The 22,072-nt window shown below is 35.2% G+C and overlaps 1 protein-coding gene across 1 annotated transcript; it reads right to left on the reverse strand.

The window, feature by feature from the left end:
• Nucleotides 1–20,969: 20,969 nt before the first annotated feature.
• On the reverse strand, nt 20,970–21,653 carry LOC141680426 (uncharacterized). The gene has a single exon (XM_074486655.1). It carries the CDS (start codon nt 21,651–21,653, stop codon nt 20,970–20,972), a length of 684 nt encoding a protein of 227 aa, XP_074342756.1.
• Nucleotides 21,654–22,072: the final 419 nt, after the last annotated feature.

Raw genomic sequence — 22,072 nt, forward strand, 5'->3', positions numbered from 1 at the left:
ATTAGAAAGGCAAGTACAACAGCACATTCAAGTGCCAGTTCTTTTCAAGAAGAACAAGGGTTTGAGGCCATGGTACATGACAATAACCTAGTTAACTCCCTTCCAATTCAAATGGCGGTTCACTTACCAAGTGAACAACACGCTGTCAAAACCATAGTTTCAACTGTGAGTTCAACTGTGACTCCAGTCACAGGTACCACACTCCACACCATCTCATCCACCTCAACCACAATCCAACTAAACACAAGCTTACCCTCCACATATATACAACCCTCTAACCTCATCTCTTAATGTCTGCAGGATATTGAAGCTCAACCTATCACCATGATCAACTACACAAGATAAGATATGAACCCTTAGCTTTGATGATGGAGGAAATAAGAAAGGTGGTGCATGATACATTTGGTCCATCTCTCTTTACAACATCAACAACTATTTCTTCCACAACTTTATCTCATCAAGTTCAAGCTCTACAAAGTCAAATCAATGAACTTCAAGCATCTAATGCATATCTGACATCTCAAGTCTCTCAACTCATAACTCTGGTTCAAAGTCAACTTCAAGACATTAAGTCTCTAACAGACTCCCAAATTTTTTTCAAATACAGATCGATGTGTCTTTGGGAACTATCATGGGTGATTTAAAAGTCCCTCTTCAGGAAACTCCTCAAATATTAAGGGCCCGGATTCCTCAAAGTGTCACCTTGCCTGCTACCAAGCCTAAGGGGGAGATGATGGAGTTGTTGTGTATATGTTGTGTACTTGATAATTTCACAAACAAAATACCTTAGTAGATTTTACTTAGTGAAATAATGTAGCATTCGACGGATAAGATTTATAGTCCCGACGGATGACTCATTATAGTCCCGACGGATGATGACTTATTATCCATCGAGTGAGTAGCTTATGTAACAATAAGTATGTAACACATTTCTGCATTTACCATTGTATAGATTATGTAACTAGTATTCAAGTCATGTTGACTTTAACTAGATATGCAGAATAGGTTGATTAATTGTACATAGATGATGTCTTGTAATTCTGTATAAATGAAATGAAATCAAGTGCCAGTTTGCTACCCGACGGATAACCTACAATGAAGTTGACGGATGATCAAATAGACAACCCGACGGATGATCAATAACTCGACGGATGATCATGAACCCGACGGATAAAGAATTCAAATATCTATTGACAGTGACAATACAGTTACATGCGTCGAGTGGATGCAAATGGAATGTGGTAGCCTATTCAACTGGGTTTTCGAGAATAAAGTAGCATTGCCATTTCCATGCTATTATGAAGATATTCAAAGATGCTGGAATAGAGTAATGAAGTAGCATTGTAATAGACTAGATAGTTTTTGTTTTATTATCTTGTCTTATTACTTTGTAATCTTGGTGATATATAAACCAAGTAGTAGCAACTAAGACACTATCGATCTAAGCAAGAAAGCAGAGAAACATTTGTAAGCAAAATTCTTAGCATTTCTCTGTAGTCTTAGAAGTTCAATTATTGTAAGTAGTTGTGAGCATTTTTGCACACAGGGTTCTCTCGGTATATAATATATATCTCTGGTAGAATCATTCAAATCCACCAGAAAGTTTTTAAAGACTCTTGTTTTTAATTACTTGTGTTTTGATTCACTTAAGTTTTTATTCCGCATTGTGCTAATCTATACACTTATATTTATATTTGAGTTAGAACATTTTATTTCAAGAAAAAGTTTCAAGAATTCCATTCAACCCCCCTTCTGTAATTCTTGTCATATTGTTAAGGGACTAACAATTGGTATCAGAGCAAGCTCTTAACTTACAAAGAGTTTAAAGATCAAAACAATACAACAAGATGAACAAGAAGGATGTTGGAGTCAAGATCCTTTTTTCTGGATAAAGATAATTACCATCATTGGAAGGTAAAGATGCATATTCATTTGCTTTCTCAAGATGAGGCCTATGTTGACTGCATAGAAAGAGGCCCTCATGTTCCAATGAGAGCAGCAACAGGAAATGAGCCATCAGTCCCCAAGCCAAGGCATGAATGGTCTGATCTTGACATTGAACAAGTCAGGAAGGATAAAAAGGCTATGAACATCCTGTTTAATGGAGTTGATGGAGATATGTTTGACAACATTATCAACTGCAAAAATGCCAAGGATGTTTGGGATACAATACAGATAATCTGTGATGGCACTGAGCAAGTTAGAGAAAACAAGATGCAGCTCTTGATTCAGCAATATGAGCATTTTCACAATAAAGAAAGTGAGTCTCTCGCTGACATTTTTAGTAGGTTTCAAAAACTACTAAATGCTCTAAAGTTGCATGGAAGGGTCTACCAGACAAAAGACTCCAATCTGAAATTCCTTAGATCTCTTCCAAAGGAATGGAAACCAATGACAGTCTCATTAAGAAACTCACAAGATTATAAGGAGTTTACTTTGGAGAGACTGTATGGCATCCTGAAAACCTATGAGCTTGAAATAGAACAGGATGAAATGATGGAGAGAGGAAAGAAGAAAGGAGGATCCATTGCACTAGTTGCTGAGTTGGAAAAGGAGAAGGAAGTGAAGATGGAAGCTGTTGAATCAACTTCAAGGGTTTGTGAGAAAAAGGGCAAGGGGCTTGCAGTAGAAAGTGAAGATTCTTTGAGCCAAGATGACATGGAGGATATTTATGAACACCTAGCATTTCTTTCCAGGAGATTTTCCAAGCTCAAGTTTAAGAAGAACTTTGGAGCAGCCAAGCCACACAGAAACATGGTGGATAAATCAAAATTCAAATGTTTCAAATGTGGCTTGGCAGGGCATTTTGCCAGTGAGTGTAGGAAGTCAGATTCCAGTAAGAAAAAGTTTGAGCCAGTGGATTATAAGCAAAAATACTTTGAGCTGCTCAAACAAAAGGAAAGGGCTTTCATAACACAAGAAAATGACTGGGCAGCAGATAGTCTGGATGAAGATGAAGATTTCAGCTATGTCAATCTAGCCCTAATGGCTAAGTCTGATGAAACATAAACAAGTTCTTCAAGTAATCAGGGAAATAGAAAGAATCTTTGGTACTTGGATAGTGGTTGTTCAAGGAACATGACTGGTGATTCTACCCTGCTTACAGAGTTTAATTAGAGAGTTGGCCCAAGTATTACTTTTGGAGATGACAACAAGGGTTATACTATGGGATATGGCTTGATTTCAAAGGACAATGTCATCATTGAGGAGGTTGCCTTAGTGGATGGTCTCAAACACAACTTGTTGAGAATCAGCCAGCTTTGTGATAAAGGCAACTCAGTAACCTTCAATTCAGAAGCCTGTGTTGTGACTAATAAAAGAAGCAACAAAGTGGTTCTCACTGGTGTGAGAAAAGGAAATGTGTACCTAGCTGATTTCAACTCATCTAATGCTGAATCTGTAACTTATCTTCTCAGTAAAGCAAGTCAGGATGAAAGTTGGCTATGGCACAAGAAGCTATCCCATTTAAACTTCAAGACCATGAATGAGCTAGTAAAGAAAGAACTGGTTAGAGGCATTCCTCTAGTGGAGTTTTCTAAGGATGGACTGTGTGATGCCTACCAAAAAGGGAAGCAGATTAAAGCATCATTCAGGAAGAAACTTGATTCAACAATTGAAGAGCCTTTGCAACTGCTTCACATGGATTTGTTTGGACCATTCAATGTATTGTCCATCTCAAGGAAAAGATTTTGCCTAGTAATTGTAGATGATTTCTCAAAGTTCTCTTGGACATATTTCCTAAAGTCTAAAGATGAGGCTAGTGAAATCATCATCAATCACATAAGGCAAGTCAATAATCATCCTGATTTCAAGGTTAAAAGAATCAGGAGTGACAATGGAACTGAGTTCAAGAATTCTGTTATGAGAGCATTTTGTGAGGAAAATGGGATTCTGCATGAGTTTTCAGCAGCAAGGATTCCACAACAGAATGGGGTAGTAGAAAGAAAGAACATGTCACTTATTGAAGCTGCAAGGACAATGCTTGAAGAATCTAAACTGCCAACATAATTCTGGGCTGAAGCTGTAAATACTGTATGCTACACTCAGAATATTTCTCTGGTTAATCAATCTAGATGCATGACTCCCTATCAATTGTTAAAGAACAAGAAGCCAACTTTAAATTTTCTTCATGTCTTTGGCTGTAAATGCTATATTCTGAGAAATCAAACTGATCAAAATGGGAAGTTTGATGCTAAAGCAGATGAAGGAATTTTTGTTGGATATGTTGTTGGTAAAGCATATAGAGTCTACAATCTAAGAACCAACATTGTTGTGGAATCAATACATGTTGTGTTTGATGATAAAAAGATTGAAGGACTGAAAGATGGAGATTACCATGAGAGCCTCAAATTCGACAATGTGGAGATGGTTAGTGATGACAGTGATGATGAAAGTGATTAAAAAATAGTGTCTAAGGACAATACAGATAAATCTACTACCAATGAAGCACAAAACTCAACATCTGTCGAGTTGCATAATGCTTCATCCATCGGGAGGCAATCTGTGTCATCTGTCGGGAGACAACCAGCTTCATCCGTCGGTACTCAAAATTCACCATCCGTCGGGTTATTAAAAGGAGCAGGAAGTCAAGAAAAATCACCTATAGAAAGTTCCCTTTTCTCAAATCAAAGATCCACAAACTCAGGGGGAGTTTCTAACAATCAAAACTCAATCACACATCAAGACAACAATGAGGTTTCTTCATCTAGAGCTAATCTGCCTCAACAAAGAAAATGGACAAAAGATCACCCCTTTGAGCTTATCATTGGTGATGTTTCTTCTAGAGTTCAAACAAGAAGAGTAACTCAGGAAGAATGTCTATACAGCAGCTTTCTTTCCAAGGAAGAACCAAAGAAGGTAGAAGAAGCTTTGTTGGATCCTGATTGGATTTTAGCTATGAGGGAGGAGCTAAACCAATTTGAAAGGAATAATGTATGGAAGCTGGTGCCCAAGCCTAAAGGAAAGAATCCAATAGACAACAAATGGGTATTCAGAAACAAGATGGATGAAAATGGCATAGTAGTCAGGAATAAAGCTAGATTGGTTGCTAAGGGCTATTGTCAACAAGAAGGTATAGATTTTGATGAAACATTTGCTCCTGTTGCAAGACTTGAAGCCATCAGAATCTTCTTAGCCTATGCACCCCATGCCAATTTCAAGGTCTATCAAATGGATGTCAAAAGTGCCTTTCTGAATGGAGATTTGGAGGAAGAAGTCTATGTCAGTCAACCTCCTGGTTTTGAAGATCCAAATTTTCCAGAACATGTCTATTATCTTTTGAAAGCACTTTATGGACTGAAGCAAGCACCAAGAGCCTGGTATGACACTTTATCAAAGTTCCTTTTGGAAAATCACTTCATAAGAGCTCTCATTCTCTAACAATGGCACCTGTTGTAAAGATTATGTCTCAAACTGGGTTCATTTATGAGAAGAACAATTTCAATGCACTAGTGAACAAGGGTATTCAGCAATCTGGAGACTATCACTAGATGATGGACTTTATGAAGAGTTGCAAGCTCAGCTATGCCATGCTGGAATCACCCACAATCTTCTGTGAAGTTGTTGAAGAGATGTGGACCACTGCTACCTACAACTCTACAGATAAGACCATCACTCTAACCATTATAGGTAAAAAATTATGTATCAATAGTGATGTGATAAAAGCATATTTCATAATTTCCTGATAACAATGTGACTTCACCACATACTGACACTGATATAATCAATATGCTTAATTCCATGCACTATGCACTTCCTACTTCTAAACAGAGTGATATTAAGAGAATGGGTCTTAGAAAAGAGTGGAGTTTCTTGTGTGATGTAGTTATAAAGGTTTTCTCAGGAAAGATCAGTAATTTTGATTCAGTGAATATTTCCATGCTTAACATGCTCTACATGCTAGTTACAGATAAATTCTACAATTTCAGTGACCTTGTCTTGTTTGAGTTAGGTTTTAAATTAGGAGAGTTTAATAAAAGAGGTAAGAATGTGTATTATGCTAGATTTCTTATGTTATTAGCTAACCACCTCTATGAAGAGATTGTGCTTGAGAACCCTAACAATAAACTAGATTATTGGGTTCAAGAGAGAAGGCTCATTGCAGATTTGAACAGGGCCAATCATCACAAGGATGGGCCAATATTCTCTTTTCCTGTAATGCAAGCACCTCGGGTAAGTGAGGTAAGTTCACTTATCCCTACAACTATTCCAACCTCCACAATTTCTTTGAGTTCAAGTGTGGCTATGGTAACTGTGTCAATGACCAAACAGTTGCATGCCAAAGCTGCCAAACCATCTATTATTTCAAAATCCAAATCAAAGAAAGTCCCCTCTGGTATCTCCCAAAAGATGCCAGTTGAAAAATCCACTAAAGCCAAAGAGGGGAGTGTGAAGGAGGGTAAGTTAGGTGAGGGAAGGGGTGAACATAAAAGAAACCCCAAGAATAAGGTTGGAGAGTTGAGTGAGTCACAACCTAGCCACACTGCAGTTTCTCAACAAACTGCAGTGCTTAAAAAGGATAAAAGCTCATTTCTAGCTGCATCATCCCAAAAGGATGTAGTATTGAACAAAACTCTCAACCAAGAGCACAGGCCAAGAGGGTTAGGGACACAAGCTCACCCCAAACTTATACCAGAAAGAAGAAATCAAAAACCTTTGGGGATGCACAGGGTATACACACTATGCAAACTGGTGCTAAAGACACAGTCACTGCACCTTCACAAATTCAGTTTGATGTGGCTCCAATAAATATGGAGTCACAGCCAAAATCTCTAGTTATAGAAGCACCTCAAACACCAAACTCACCAACAAATTCTCTGGATGTGGATATGATAAACACATCAATTCCTGATTCCCCTTCTTTAACTCTGTTGGGGAAGTCAGACTCTAGTGCAAGTGAGCATCATCATTTAGATGACTTGTTGGCTCACTTTCCAATTCTTTCAGGAACTGTTGTGTCATCTGTGCCTAAAATATCTTCAATCAACATAGAGTCAACAATAGTTTCTATTCCCAGCTCATTCATTTCTACTCTCTCGACGGATATTGCTCATCCGTCGAGTAGTGATTGTATCCCGACGGATAAGCCTAACAGCAGTTATCCGTCGGATAGCAAAACCACTCACTCGATGGATATCACTCATCCATTGAGTATCTCTGCACAACTTCGAACTTCAATTATTTCAAGTGCAGAAGATTTAGTGGATGTACAGTCACTCTTAGGATTGAGAGAGAAGAGTGTTTTGAGTGAGAGTCTGGGTTGCTCCCAGGAAAAAGGAGAGAAAATGAGTGAACATCTGCAATCCATTTCTTCAGGATTGGCAAAAGAGAGTGAGAGGAGTCCCACCTTAGTAGGTGAAGGTGAGGGTGTGAGGGTGGGGAGCCAGGGTGAGACCCTGATGCAACAAAAGAGAGAAAATGAGAGAAATGCAGGTACTGGAGCAATAAGGATGGATGTCATTGCTAGTGAGTCAATGAATGTCCAGGATGCAGATAGGGAAGGACTATCTCAGCATCCTAAATTTGTTATAGATTCCACTTCCCTTGATGTTGAGGCATTTACTCACCATGTTCCAGCTTATCAACTTCTAGCTGAACAGGGCAATGACAATGCAGAAAGGATGCTGAATTTGGTGCATATCACACAGTCTATAATGAGAGCTAAGGATGCCATCACAGCTTTGCCTTCTACAGCTGGTGATGTGGACTATGAGACTGGTGGTTCAGCTGATTTCTTTGGAGATGGGAGTGGGGATAGTGAAGATGAAGCAATGGACATAGGGGGAGAAGTAGGCTCAAGTTCAAGGTCAGGTATGCCATCATAGGCATTCTCAAAGCACTGTGATGAGCATTACTTCAAGACAACCCTGATCCAGTTAATCAATCAGACAAATATTGCTCTTCAAACCACTACCAATATCCGCACCAAGAAGCTCCTTCAGGAACATCTAGCCTCCCTGCAACTTCAACAAATCCAAGGCTTCCAGCATGCTAGGGATGTGAATACTATGAAGAATGATATTGAGGAGATGAAAAAGGCTATTTCAGACAGGATAGATTCTAAATTTCCAGAAGCTACAATGCTTGATATCAAGAGGCAATTAAGGAAAAATTCTGATCTGTCAACCAAGATAGATGCCTTGGACATAAGAATGTCAGCCATGGAAGCATCTTTAACTGCCATTAATCTCCATCAAGCCCAACAAATTGATCTACTTCAAAAATTGGTGGCTGCTAAAACCCCCTCCTCTACTCAACTTGATGATAACAAAAAGGGGGAGAAAGGACCAAGTGAGGGGGAGAGGCTTCAAATTCAAATTAGTAAAGTAATTGTAACTTCAATTACTATCTCAAAGCCATCAGTTACAGATAGTATAGATCTGATCAATGCAGCAGCAGCCAATATAAGAGCAGCTGATAAGGAGAAGTTGAGTTTAGTCAACTGGAAGAAGATTGATGAGGAAATACAGAAGAAGTTTGAACTTGTCAAGGAGCCAGTTAAGTCAGCCATCCATCACTCTCAAGTCAAGCAAATTAGTGTGAATGAGATGAGCATGAATTATCTGAAAAAATGACAGCATTCCTGCATCAAATCTCCAAAGGCTGAAACAATTCTGAAACCATGGGTAAACTACTCAAAATCATCATTGAAGAACCCTTTGGACACTGTGTATGAGACACTTAAGCCTGATGAGAAGAAGCTTCTGTCAAGGTCAATTGCTTTATACAAAGATCCAGCTGATTCAGCTTCCAAAAGTAGAATTGCCAAGATTTTCAAAAATGGGAAAGAAATTTGTGTGGTGGCTGGACATCCTCAATTTGCTCAAGCAAAGAGAGAAGAAAAGGCTAGATTAAAGCAGGAAAAGAAGCAAGCTGCTCTGGATGCTAAAAAGACTAAATAAAAGAAAGAACAGATTGCTATCTTGGCCAAGCTACATGCTGTAAATTCATCACAACAAATTCCTTCTCAACCATCTGAAGCTATTGAATCAAAGAAGCAAGTTGAACAACAGAAAAAATCTCCAAGAAAGAAGAAATTGGCTAAAAGAACTAAAAGAAAAATGGATATTGTTGACAAGGAATTGGAAGATCAATTTCCTAAGGAATCCACACCATCTACAACTCAAGCATCAAAGCCCTCTGTGATATTTGAAGATATCAAGGTGGTGGATCCCTACAGGATTATTCATGGTGAACCTATTGTGCCCAAGGATGAGCCAATAGAATGGGAGAACATACCAATTCCTGACTTCAATCTACCAATCCTTAGCAAGCAAAAAAGAACAAAGTCAAGAGCAGTCAAGAAAGTGAAACTGTCACCTCTCAAATCCAAATCTCAAGTCAAAGCTCAATCTAAAGTCAGTAAGGGAGACTATCTATACTTGTGTGACATCAAAGAATTTTTTGATCTAAACCTCTATCTGGATGAACTAGATGAAGTGAGAGGAATTGATGCATACAGAAACCTACCTGAAAGGTTAGTGTTCAAGTACAAAGGAGGAAAGGAGATTCAGTGGCCCCTTCACAGGATCCTTCAAGAAATCCAAGCTGTACTGATTAAAGTTTATTCATCCTTCAAGAAGAACTTTGGGTTCAACATTACTGCAAGAAGATTGGTATTGAAGAAGATTGAAGAACTAAGGAGTGTTAGAGCAAAAGATGCACTCCCAAAGACTCTAATCATCCCTTACACAGGGAGAAGAGTGCATCTAAGGCCCTACTGGTTGATGGAGTTCATAGATGATAAAGGTGTGAGAAGATTCTTCAGATTAGAAGACCAATTGAGCATCTCTAGCAATGAGACTCTTTTGGAAATGCAAGGAAGGCTAAATCTCTTAGAGTCTGATGAACTGGAGTTCCACAGGCAGCTCCAAAATTAGATTTAGGAAAACAACAGAAAGCTTGGAAAGAGATCCAGACCTTCAAGAAACTAGACAAATCTGCTCAGGCTAGAGGAGCATCTTGAAAAATGACTGTGAGTAAAACTTTGTACATTTTTGTTAATTGAAGCACTTTTCAGTGATATCTACTTTCTCTTAAAGTTATATTTTTAGGGTGTTTTGTTATCATCAAGTATCTCTTAATTTATGGCTATAATTCCAGTAGACATAAATTGGGGGAGATTGTTGTGTATATGTTGTGTACTTGATGATTTCACGAACAAAATACCTTAGTAGATTTCACTTAGTGAAATAATGTAGCATTCGACGGATAAGATTTATAGTCCCAACGGATGACTCATTATAGTCCCGGCGGATGATGACTTATTATCCATCGAGTGAGTAGCTTATGTAACAATAAGTCTGTAGCACATTTCTGCATTCACCATTGTATAGATTCTGTAAGTAGTATTCAAGTCATGTTGACTTTAACTAGATATGCAGAATAGGTTGATTAATTATACATAGATGATGTCTTGTAATTCTGCATAAATAAAATAAAGTCAAGTGCCAGTTTTCAACCCGACGGATAACCTACAATGAAGTCGACGGATGATCAAATAAACAACCCGACTGATGATCAATAACTCGACGGATGATCATGAACCCGATGGATAAAGAATTAAAATATCTGTTGACAGTAACAACACAGTCACATGCGTCGAGTGGATGCAAATGGAATGTGGTAGCCTATTCAACTGGGTTTTCGAGAACAAAGTAGCATTGCCATTTCCATGCTATTATGAAGATATTCAAAGATGCTGGAATAGAGTAATGAAGTAACATTGTAATAGAGTAGATAGTTTTTGTTTTATTATCTTGTCTTATTTCTTTGTAATCTTGGTGATATATAAACCAAGTAGTAACAACTAAGACACTATCGATCTAAGCAAGAAAGCAGAGAAACATTTGTAAGCAGAATTCTTAGCATTTCTCTATAGTCTTAGAAGTTCAATTGTTGTAAGCAGCTGTGAGCATTTTTGCACACAGGGTTCTCTCGATATATAATATATATATCTGGTGGAATCATTCAAATCCACCAGAAAGTTTTTAAAGACTCTTATTTTTAATTACTTGTATTTTGATTCACTTAAGTTTTTATTCCGCATTGTGCTAATCAATACACTTATATTTATATTTGAGTTAGAACATTTTATTTCAAGAAAAAGCTTCAAGAATTCCATTCAAACCCCCTTCTGTAATTCTTGTCATATTGTTAAGGGACTAACAGGAGCCCAATTTAAAATCAAGTGAAAATGAGGATGATGTTGGGATTGAAAGACTCAAATGGTAGCTAAGGCCCTTGTCTTGACAAGGATTTTGGTAATTTTATTGAAGGTCTGAGAGTTTCACTCAACTTCAATCATTGCACTTATAAGAAGGCTGTGAACAATAATGTCAATTTCCCGAGAGTGGTATTGGTCACAAGACAAAACTTCAAAGAAAAGAGAATTGTGGTGAATGTAAATGACTTTGATGTTTATAGGTGCATGCGTGTCTCTCTTTCATTTCTACAATCAAGAAGAGCCTCAAAACTGAACATATTCATCAATAAAATCAAAGTGATGAGTCCATAGGACACTCTTTTGCTACATGAACTTAAATTACGTCAAATAGGAGCTATCCCTGAAGCCAAACTGCAATCTAGAAAAGGAGTGGCTTACACATGCCCTAACACCGGGAAATGCAGACACTTCCAATTACCAAAACATTGTGTCATGGGTAATAAAAGGATGATGATGACCATTGAGATAGAGTTGAAGACAAAGAAGAAAAAGACACTAAGTCACTGTGACAACCCTAATATTTAGTTCTATGATAATCTTTTGTATTATGTAATTGTACCTCTTGAGTCTGTAAAAATGTTAAAGAGTTTAGACTGGAGGATTTTTTTTATAAACAACCATCAAGCTAAGGAATAAACTATGGAAGAAGATCAATCATTATCATGACTCAGAGAGAAGTGTAGTTGGAATTGAACAATGTTTTTTCTGGAAAAATGTTTCAAGTCACATATCGACAAGTCACGGATCAAGATGTATAGAGATATCTGCCGAAAAGTAAAAAATGACTTGTAGAGAAGTCCAAAGAGATATCGACAAGCCAAAATTTCTTGTAGAGAAGTGGAGATATCGACAAGTCAAAAGTCTATATAGAGAACTGGAGATATCGACAAGCCAAACTGCATATAGAGAACTAGAGATATCGACAAGTCAATCTACTTGTAGAGAACTGGAGATTTTGACATGTCATAATACTTAGAGAAGTGGAAATATTGATAAGTCATTCTACATATCGATATGTGACGTCTCTATACAACAAACTAGATATCGACAACAACTTCAAAATTCTGAATACATACAATTTAAAGATCCAAGATTATCATTCAACAAACCATTCTATCATCGAATTGGAAAGTTTACAAATGCATTTTGAAGAGTGCAAGATCAAGGGCCAAGATGAACTGGACAAAGGAGGGTCACAGACCTGGAAGATTACATGCATATATGTTGCACTCAACTTTAGAATATGTGTTAGTCCATTTTAGTGTAATCTTTGTAAGTTGTGCATATTGTTCCATAAAACATGTTACGTGTCCTTTTTTTAGGAGTAACAAAATAGATCTAGAAATCTTGTATTCTCCAAAGAGAAGTAGTTGAGTTCTTATCATTCAAGAACACATATTTGTAGCACAACAAATTTGATTTAAATATAAATCAAGTGAGTTTTGATATATTACTTGTGTCTTTTACATTCAGTTAATTATCACTACAAATTAATATCAAGATGTCGAGTTCCAAAGCCTAAATACTATCTGATTTCAAGAAAGTAAAATCAAGAAAATTAAGAAAACACATTCACCCCCCTGTGTTGCACTTCATACCTAACATATTCATCAAATAATGTTTCATAACCAAAGTTGGTGAAGGCTGATATGCATTTTAATTTTGCTATTCAAACTTAAATTTTTTGTATCAATGTTATTTGAGTTAGATATGTTGTTCAATATCCCCGCAAATTATATATTCTCAAAAACCCCATTTGTACATATTGTGAGGCCAACACTGACATTTTGTTGCAGTGATCAATCACGTTTCACGCTCAACCACGTGCGTAAAGATGATATGCAATTTTGATTGTGGTATCGAACCTTAAAGTTGTATCCATGTTAAGTGAACTTGCTACATTATTTATCTTTCCCACAAATTGCATTTACTCAATAAGCTCATTTTTAGCCATTGTCAATTTATTGGCCAACACTAAAATTTTGTTACAATGATCAATCACGTTTCACTTTCATTCAAATTAAAAGTACTGTTTATTTGTGTGCAATATATTTCGCATACTCTCATCAAACATTACATTATGTATCTCATACATTTCCCGAAATTATTTGGCATATTTATAAGTTTTGAACACTTTTATTAGATCATCTTCATAAATTGTGATAAAATCGACCATCTTTTTTTGTCAATATTTTCAATATGTCCCAATTTATCTCAAGTTGACAATTGGTAGCCGTGCTAATTGAAAAAATATTAGTCAACTCTAAATCTCGAATATCGTATTTGTTTAATGTAAGAAGAGTTACTACTAAAAATGAAATGTGAAAGTCAATTGTTGATGGCTAAATACTACCGCAATAATATTTTGTCCTTTAATTAATTTCCGACAACAATATTAAAATATTATAACAATCATTTCTTTATCTAGTTTGTTTCCAGAAAACTTTCATTGATGTCGTTATTTATTATTTGATAATGAGTAAAGACAAAATTAAGAAAAAAACTTATAAAATATTAACAATCGTAGATGATATTATCTATTGTAAAATGTACAAAAATACAAGACAAGTGCCCAAATTATATTTATTGTGGCTAATTTATTCTTGTAATGATATTTATTATTGTAAAAATTGAAATTATATTAATAATCAATTTGACTCAGTTTTATCGGTTCGGTTGGAACCTAAAACCAGAATTGAACCAATTAATATGTTCGATTTTTATACATCCGGTCTTGGTTTTAAATCAATTTCATACGGTTTAATTTATATTAGTTTTTTTTCTATTTTACTTGAATATCAGTTTTCATTTAATTTTTATTTAATTCCAGTGTTTGGCAGGAAATTATCATGTTTAAGTAGTGTTCATGACCGAATTTTATGTGCTTATGTATTTTCGAATATCGAAACTATAAATTTAATTTCATACATAAATTATTTTAGTTTCAGACATTTCAATAATATTTTTAATATTAATATTACATAGAGCGTATAACTGTTATCTTGCATTATATTATATAGATAATTTTACTTAATGTCATGAAAGACATGCACAAAGAAAGTTGTCTATACATTACTAATATTATAAAAACTAATAATAAACTTTACAATTATCAAAAAAAGATGAACATTTCTATAGTTCTAGATAGAATTGTAATTCGAATCTAGTCGAGCCAAATACGAACTTAAGAAATTCGAGTTCGAGCTTTTTTCGAGTCAAGTCAAACCTAAAAATTATGGAGTCTAAAATTTGTGTTCAAACTCGACTTGTTTACTATACGAGTCGAGATCGAGTTTTTGAGCTCATCTAGTGTTTAAATGAGTTTTCAAACTTACCGATTTTTATAACCAATTTTCAATTTTTTATCGAGTTTTCGAGCTTATCGAGTTAACAAATTTATTAACTTCTTATAGAGTTTTCGAGTTTTGACTTCCATAATTTCATAAAAACTATCTAATCATATTAATAGTTTTACAAATTCTATTTTTGTGACATCATACATTGATAAGAATAAAAGTGTTTGGGACCTTTATAGATACAAGTCAACAACTAATGTGTACCAAATCACTAGCTTTTTTGGACTGGCTTGTGGTGGGTGGTTGGGTCCGGTACGCATTCGATTCTGGGCTTGGATGTTATGAATGATATTAGAGTGCTGCCCGGTCGGAAGTGCAGAGACACTGCCCGGGTTCCGTGTTTGTGTTTGTGGGCTCGACGAGGATGTCGAGTTTATAAGAGGGGGTGTTTGTAACATCCCACATCGATAAGAATAAGAGTGTTTGTGACCTTTATAGATACAAGTCAACAACCAATGTGTACCAAATCACTAGCTTTTTTGGACTGACCTGTGGTGGTTTGTTAGGTTCGGCACGCATTCAGTTGTGGGTCTGGATGTTATAATTTTTAATTTAACATTAATATTACATATTATAATGTTACCTTCTGATTATTGTATTTATAATTGTACAAATCGTAAGGATGTAAAAGACTGAAATCGAACAATCATTTAATTGATACATCGACTAAGAATTGATTGATGAATTAAAACAGGAAATAAGATGTATGTCAAATTTATTTTTAAATAGTTTAATGATGACACATAAATTAACAAAGGTATATATGTGTTTTTAATTTTTTTTAAAAAAATATCTGAGTCTAGTCGAGTCTCATTTTATCGAGTTGAGTTCACGTTTGCTCGGTTTAAATTACATCTAGTTTTAGATGAAACTAATTTTAAAATAATTTTAAAAATAATATGGAGACTCCATTTTTCTTGAATGTAGATAATAATTTTTAAAGTATTAATTAAAACCCCATATGGCGTTAATTGTTCGATAGGTGGATGCAAATCACTTTTACAATTTTATTATCATTGATATCACGAGTTCGATTCTTTACTAAGCAAGACTTTAACATGTCTTTCAATTTCAACCCGAGTCGATTTCAAAGAGGTTCGGCTCGACTCGAATTTTTTATCAATACAAATGTGATGGAATTCGAGCTGAGTCGAGCCTCATTTTATTGAGCCGGTTTCGAGTTCGCTAATAAATATTACGCGTAATATAATTTATTAAAAAAAATTATAACTTAATTTGGGAAAAAATAGATAGTTTAGTAATGACACATAAATAACAAATTTATAAATCTATTTTTATTATTTTTTAAAAGGAATCAAGTTCGAGCCGCGTTGAGTTTAAAAAAACTTGGGTCGACTCGAGTTTTTTATTTAGCTCAAAAATATTTTCGAACTCGATAACCAAAAGATAGTTTAGTAATGACACATAAATAACAAATTTGTTAATCTTTTTTTATTTTTTAAAAAAGAATAGAGTTTGTGCCGCGTTGAGTTTAAAGAAACTTGGCATGACCCGAGTTTTTTTCTTGAGCTCGATAATGTTTTCGAAATCGATAACGAGTTCGATCCGAGTCGAGCCCAATTTTATTATGTCGAATTCGAGTTGTCTCCCTTCAAACTACACCCAGAGTTCAATATGAAAGTAATTTTAAAATAATATTAAAAAAGTTATATAAACCGGATTTTTAGTAGATGTAGATAATGATTTTTAAATTACTAACCAAAATCTTGTACGTCGTAGTGGTTGTAGATGTGAACTAAAATCTCTTTTATTAACTTTGAGGTCAGGCGTTCGATGCTTAACAAAAATATTTTTTTACAATATTTTTATATGTATATTGCATGAAGGGTATTTGGTAATTTTATTAAATGGAAATGAAATATAATGTTAGAGCCATAATATATGATTCCTTGATATCATGGTTATTGTAGTGATTGTAGATGCTAACTAAAATTTAGTTTACAAATCTTGAGGTCTTTCAATTCTTAACAAAAACAATTTTCTACAATACATTAAGAATATAGTATAGATACACCAAGAGAAGAAGAGAAAGAGAGAAGAAGAGAGAATATAATATTTTCAAGTATATCTACAAGCTCCGTTTAGATGGCTATTAATAGTTGTAGGATATACTTGATACATGAACCTGATACATGAACTTGATACATGAATCTGATACATGAACTTGATACATGAACTTGAGAAGTCAACAGACTCATATTTATGAAAGATCAAAAGATTAAATCTAGAAAGTTCTAGGGACATCCAATCACAACACTCCCCATTGGATGTCCATTTTTCGATAATCGTGCCTCGTTAAAACCTTTGTAGGAAAAAACCCATTGGGAAAAAATCCTAGTAAAGGAAAAAGAGTACATCGATTATGAAAAATTAGTTCAAGTTCTTAGGTCGACGCATGCCAATCTTATGTGCCAACTTCTCAAAAATTGATGGAGGTAGTGACTTCGTGAATATATCTGCAAGGTTGTCACTTGAGCGAATCTGTTGGACTTCAATTTCTCTATTCACTTGAAGATCATGTGTGAAGAAAAACTTGAGGGATATATGTTTAGTATTATCGCCTTTGATATATCCTTTCTTTAACTACTCGATGCATGTTGTATTGTCTTCGAACATTATTGTCAAAACTTTCCTGTCATGATTCATGCCACATGACTCCCTAATATGCTGACATATTGATCTCAACCAAACACATTCTCGACTAGCTTCATGGATTGCAAAAATTTCTGCATGACTAGAAGAGGTAGCAACCAAAGATTGTTTCACTGATTGCCATGAGATGGTCGTATCTCCATTAGTGAACAAATAACCTGTTTGTGATCGAGCTTTATCGGGATCAGATAAATATCCTGCATCTGCATAACCAGTTAGAACTGCTTTGGATTTATTATAATAAAATAATCCCATATCAGTTGTGTCTTGAAGATACCGAAAAATATGTATTACACCATACCAATGCCTCCGAGTTGGGGCGTTACTATGTCTTGCTAATAGATTCACAGAAAATGCTATATCGGATTGTGTATTATTAGCAAGATACATAAGCGCGCCTATAGCACTGAGATAGGGTACTTCAGGACCGAGTATCTCTTCATTTTCCTCCTTTGGTCGGAACACGTCCTTTTTCTTATCAAGTGATCGAACAACCATTGGAGAGTTAAATAGATGTGATTTGTCCATGTAAAACCGTTTCAAGATCTTTTCTGTGTATGATGATTGATGCACAAAAATTCTATTTGGAAGATGTTCAATTTGTAATCCAAGGCAAATATTTGTTCTCCCAAGATCTTTCATTTCAAATTCTTCTTTTAAGTAATCAACTGTATTCTGGAGCTCTTCAGGAGTTCTGATGATATTCAAATCATCAACATACACAGCCACTATAGAAAATGAAGATTCTGTTTTCTTTATAAAAGTACATGGACAAATAGGGTCATTCTTGTAATTTTCCCTTAGTAAATATTCGCTTAACCTCTTATACCACATTCGACCAGATTGCTTTAATCCATATATGGATCTTTGTAACTTAATAGAATAAGGATCACGAGAGTATAATTTAGATGCTTCAGGCATTCGAAATCCTTCAGGAATCCTCATATAAATATCTTTCTCAAGGGAACCATACAAGTATGTTGTCACAACATCCATTAATCGCATTTCTAATTTTTCAATAACTGTTAGGCTAATAAGATAACGAAAAGTTGTAGTATCCATTACAGGGGAATATGTTTCCTCAGAATCTATGCCTGGTCTTTGTGAAAATCCTTGAGCAACTAAACATGCTTTATATCTCACAATTTCATTTCTATCATTTCTTTTTCGCATAAATACCCATTTATAACCAACGGGTTTAGTCCCTTCAGGGGTTCGGACTACAGGTCCAAAAACTTCATGCTTGTTAAGTGAGCTCAATTCCTTTTCAATTGATTCTTTCCATTTTGTCCAATCTTCCCTACGTCGACATTCTTCGACATATTTTGGTTCAAGATCCTCGTCTTTCATCATTATATCAAGCGCTACGTTATATGCAAAATTTTCATCAACGATGATGTTATTTCGGTTCCATTTCTTTCCCGTGACAACATAATTTATAGAGATATCTTCTATTTCAACATTTTCAGGTACCTGGTCCTCTTCTAGGGTTTGGTTATTCATGTCACGGGTCTCTTCTGGAGTCTCTCCTTGAGATTTTATTTCATCTATTTGGGCTTCATCATATTTTGCTCCTTTTCTTTTTCGAGGATTTTTATCTTTGGAACCAATTGGTCTACCTCGCTTCATGCGAGGTCTTGACTCATTTGCCTTGATAATTTGTCCTTCAGGGACTTCAATTTTTGCAGGAGCATTTGCAGCTGGTATGTGTGACTTAGTCACTCTATTGATATCATTGAATGCATTAGGCAATTGATTTGCCAGGCCTTGTAAATGGATTAGTCTTTGAACTTCTAGTTCACATTAGTTTGTACGAGGATAAAAAATGTTCAATGTTGGTGCATTCCATGTAATTTCTTTCTCCAGCTGCTTATTTTCTCCCCCTGATTTAGGGAAAATTTTAATCTCTCCCCCTAATTTTGGAAAAACATTTTCATCAAAATGATAGTCTGCAAATCTTGCAGTAAATAAATCACCTGTCATTGGTTCAAGATATTTGATTATTGAGGGAGATTCATAACCAACATATATTCCCAATTTTTTTGAGGACTAATCTTTGTGCGTTGTGGTGGGGAAATTGGGACATATACCACACACCCAAATGTTCTAAGATGGGAAATATTAGGCTCTCTTCCGGAGGCCAATTGCAAGGGAGAGAATTTGTGATAGCTTGTAGGTCTGATGCGTATAAGTGCTACTGCATGTAAAATGGCATGTCCCCAAACTGTAACTGGGAGGTTTGTTTTCATAATTAATGGTCTAGCAATCAATTGGAGTCTTTTAATAAATGATTCTGCAAGACCATTGTGTGTACGAATATGAGCTACAAGATGTTCAACACGTATCCCAATTGATGCACAAAACTCATTAAAAGCTTTTGATGTGAATTCTCCGGCATTATCCAATCGATTGTTCCAATATTATAATTCGGAAATTGTGCCCTTAATCGGATTATTTGCGTAAGTAATCTCGCAAACGCCAAGTTACGAGATGATAATAAGCACACATGTGACCACCTTGTTGATGCATCGATTAATACCATGAAATATTTAAATGGTCCATATGATGGGTGAATGGGCCCACATATATCACCCTGTATTTATTCTAAAAATTTAGGAGATTCTGTTCCAATTTTTGCTAATGAGGGTCTGATAATCAATTTTCCTTGAGAACAAGCAACACAAGAGAATTCATTAGATTGAAAAATCTTCTGGTTTTTCAATGGATGCCCGTGTGAATTCTCAATAATTTTTCGCATCATAATAGATCCAGGATGCCCTAGCCGATCATGCCATATAATAAAAAAAATTGTCAGTAAACTTCTGGTTTACTGTGGCATTTACCTCAATATTTCGAATATGGGTATAGTATAATCCGGAAAAAGGCTGAAAATTCTTCTATAACACATTTGCTACCCGAAGTGATACTTGTAATATAAAGAAATTCTTTATCCCCTTTATTCACCGTTTCAACGTGATATCCATTTCTTCGAATATCTTTAAAACTTAATAAATTTCTTTGATACTTTGGGGAGAACAATGCATCATTTATAATAAATTTTGTTCCTTCGGGTAGTAATATAGTAGCTCTTACGGAGCCTTCGATCAATTTTATACTCTCGGAAATTGTGCATACATTGCCTTCATATTTATTTAAAGAGGTGAAATATTTTTCATTTTTAAGTATAGTGTGGGTCGTTGCGCTATCTACCAGACAAATATCTTCCTCTTTTGTTATATGCCCTATGCGAGAATGTAAAATATCCATATTGCTTCAATAACAGATAAATATATAACTAGTAAGGATAACTAGGAAGAGATACAATTATATGCATGCGAATGTAAAATAAAGTAAATAAGTACATCAACCATTCTGTTTATCATCTAGGGTAGTGGTGTCGTCAGGAGTCTCATAAAAATCAGAGGCATCTAAATAAGTCATTGTTAAGAGATTGTCTGCATGGTCTTTATCTTCGAAAACTAAATTTGTTTCAACATTCTTGCCTTTGTCCTTCAGGGACGCTTGATAAAGATCAGCTAGGTGTTTTAGCATACGGCAGGTACGTGACCAATAGTCTTTCATTCCACATCTATAACATTCACTTTCAACAACCCTTTTTCCTTTATTAATATTTTTCCCAACTTCGGGTTGGAATTAGATTTATCATACTTGAAAATAGGGTAATTTTGGATTTGAAATCCACGACCACGGGTTCCTTATCCATGAGCAAAACCACGTCCACGATTATCACCTCGTCCATGCCCGCCACCTTGTGCACGCCCATAATTGTATATTGCCGCATTCGCTTCAGGGAATGGGCGAGATTTTGTGGGGCGAGACTCATGATTCTTCATCAAAAGCTTATTATTTTGTTCAGCAACAAGAAAACAAGAAATCAAATCTGAATATTTTGTAAAACCTTTTTCACGATATTGTTGCTGGAGGAGTATATTTGAGGCATGAAAGGTTGAGTAAGTTTTTTCCAACATATCAGCATCAGTAATATTCTCTCCGCGCAGTTTTAATTGAGAACTTATTTTAAAAAGTGCGGAGTTATATCCACTGACGGTTTTGAAATCTTGCAGCCTCAAATGCATCCAAACATAACGAGCTTTTGGAAGAATCACAGATTTTTGATGATCATATTTATCCTTTAAATTAATCCACAATTCGAATGGATTTTTCACCGTAAGATATTCACTTTTAAGTGCCTCATGGAGATGGTGGCGAAGAAAGATCATAGCTTTTGCGCGGTTTGACTCGGTCTGTTGATTTTCCTCTTTAATTGTATTTCCAAAACCTTGTGCGGCCAAATGAATTTCAATGTCTAGTATCCATGATAAATAATTCTTTTCGGTGATATCAAGAGCCTCAAATTCAAGTTTGGTGAAGTTTGCCATTCTTAGAAAAATAATCACAAAAATATATTATTATTTTAAACATGTATGTATATATAATTTTACAAAAATAAAATTGTGATGTCTAAATACATGTATGTGAAGCTAAACAAATTATATATACAATAAAACTTATAATTATCATTGATGTGAGTAGAATAAAATATTTTCAGAGATTACCATATAATCTTTTGATGTCTATTATATCACAGGTATCATATAATCCATAAACAACTTTCATCACTTGCATTCATGATTTAAAATGAAACTATACATTTACATAAATGCTTATAAATTAATAATTTTGTATATTTTGGGCATATTAAAACAACTTGTTTTGGTAATTAACTAGTCTAGCATATGATAAATCTTCTATCTAGATTTAACATTATGTACATATAAAACAAATTACAAGGCGGGAC

The sequence above is a fragment of the Apium graveolens genome, chromosome 8 (genome assembly GCF_009905375.1).
Source record: "Apium graveolens cultivar Ventura chromosome 8, ASM990537v1, whole genome shotgun sequence".
NCBI classification, from domain to species: domain Eukaryota; kingdom Viridiplantae; phylum Streptophyta; class Magnoliopsida; order Apiales; family Apiaceae; genus Apium; species Apium graveolens.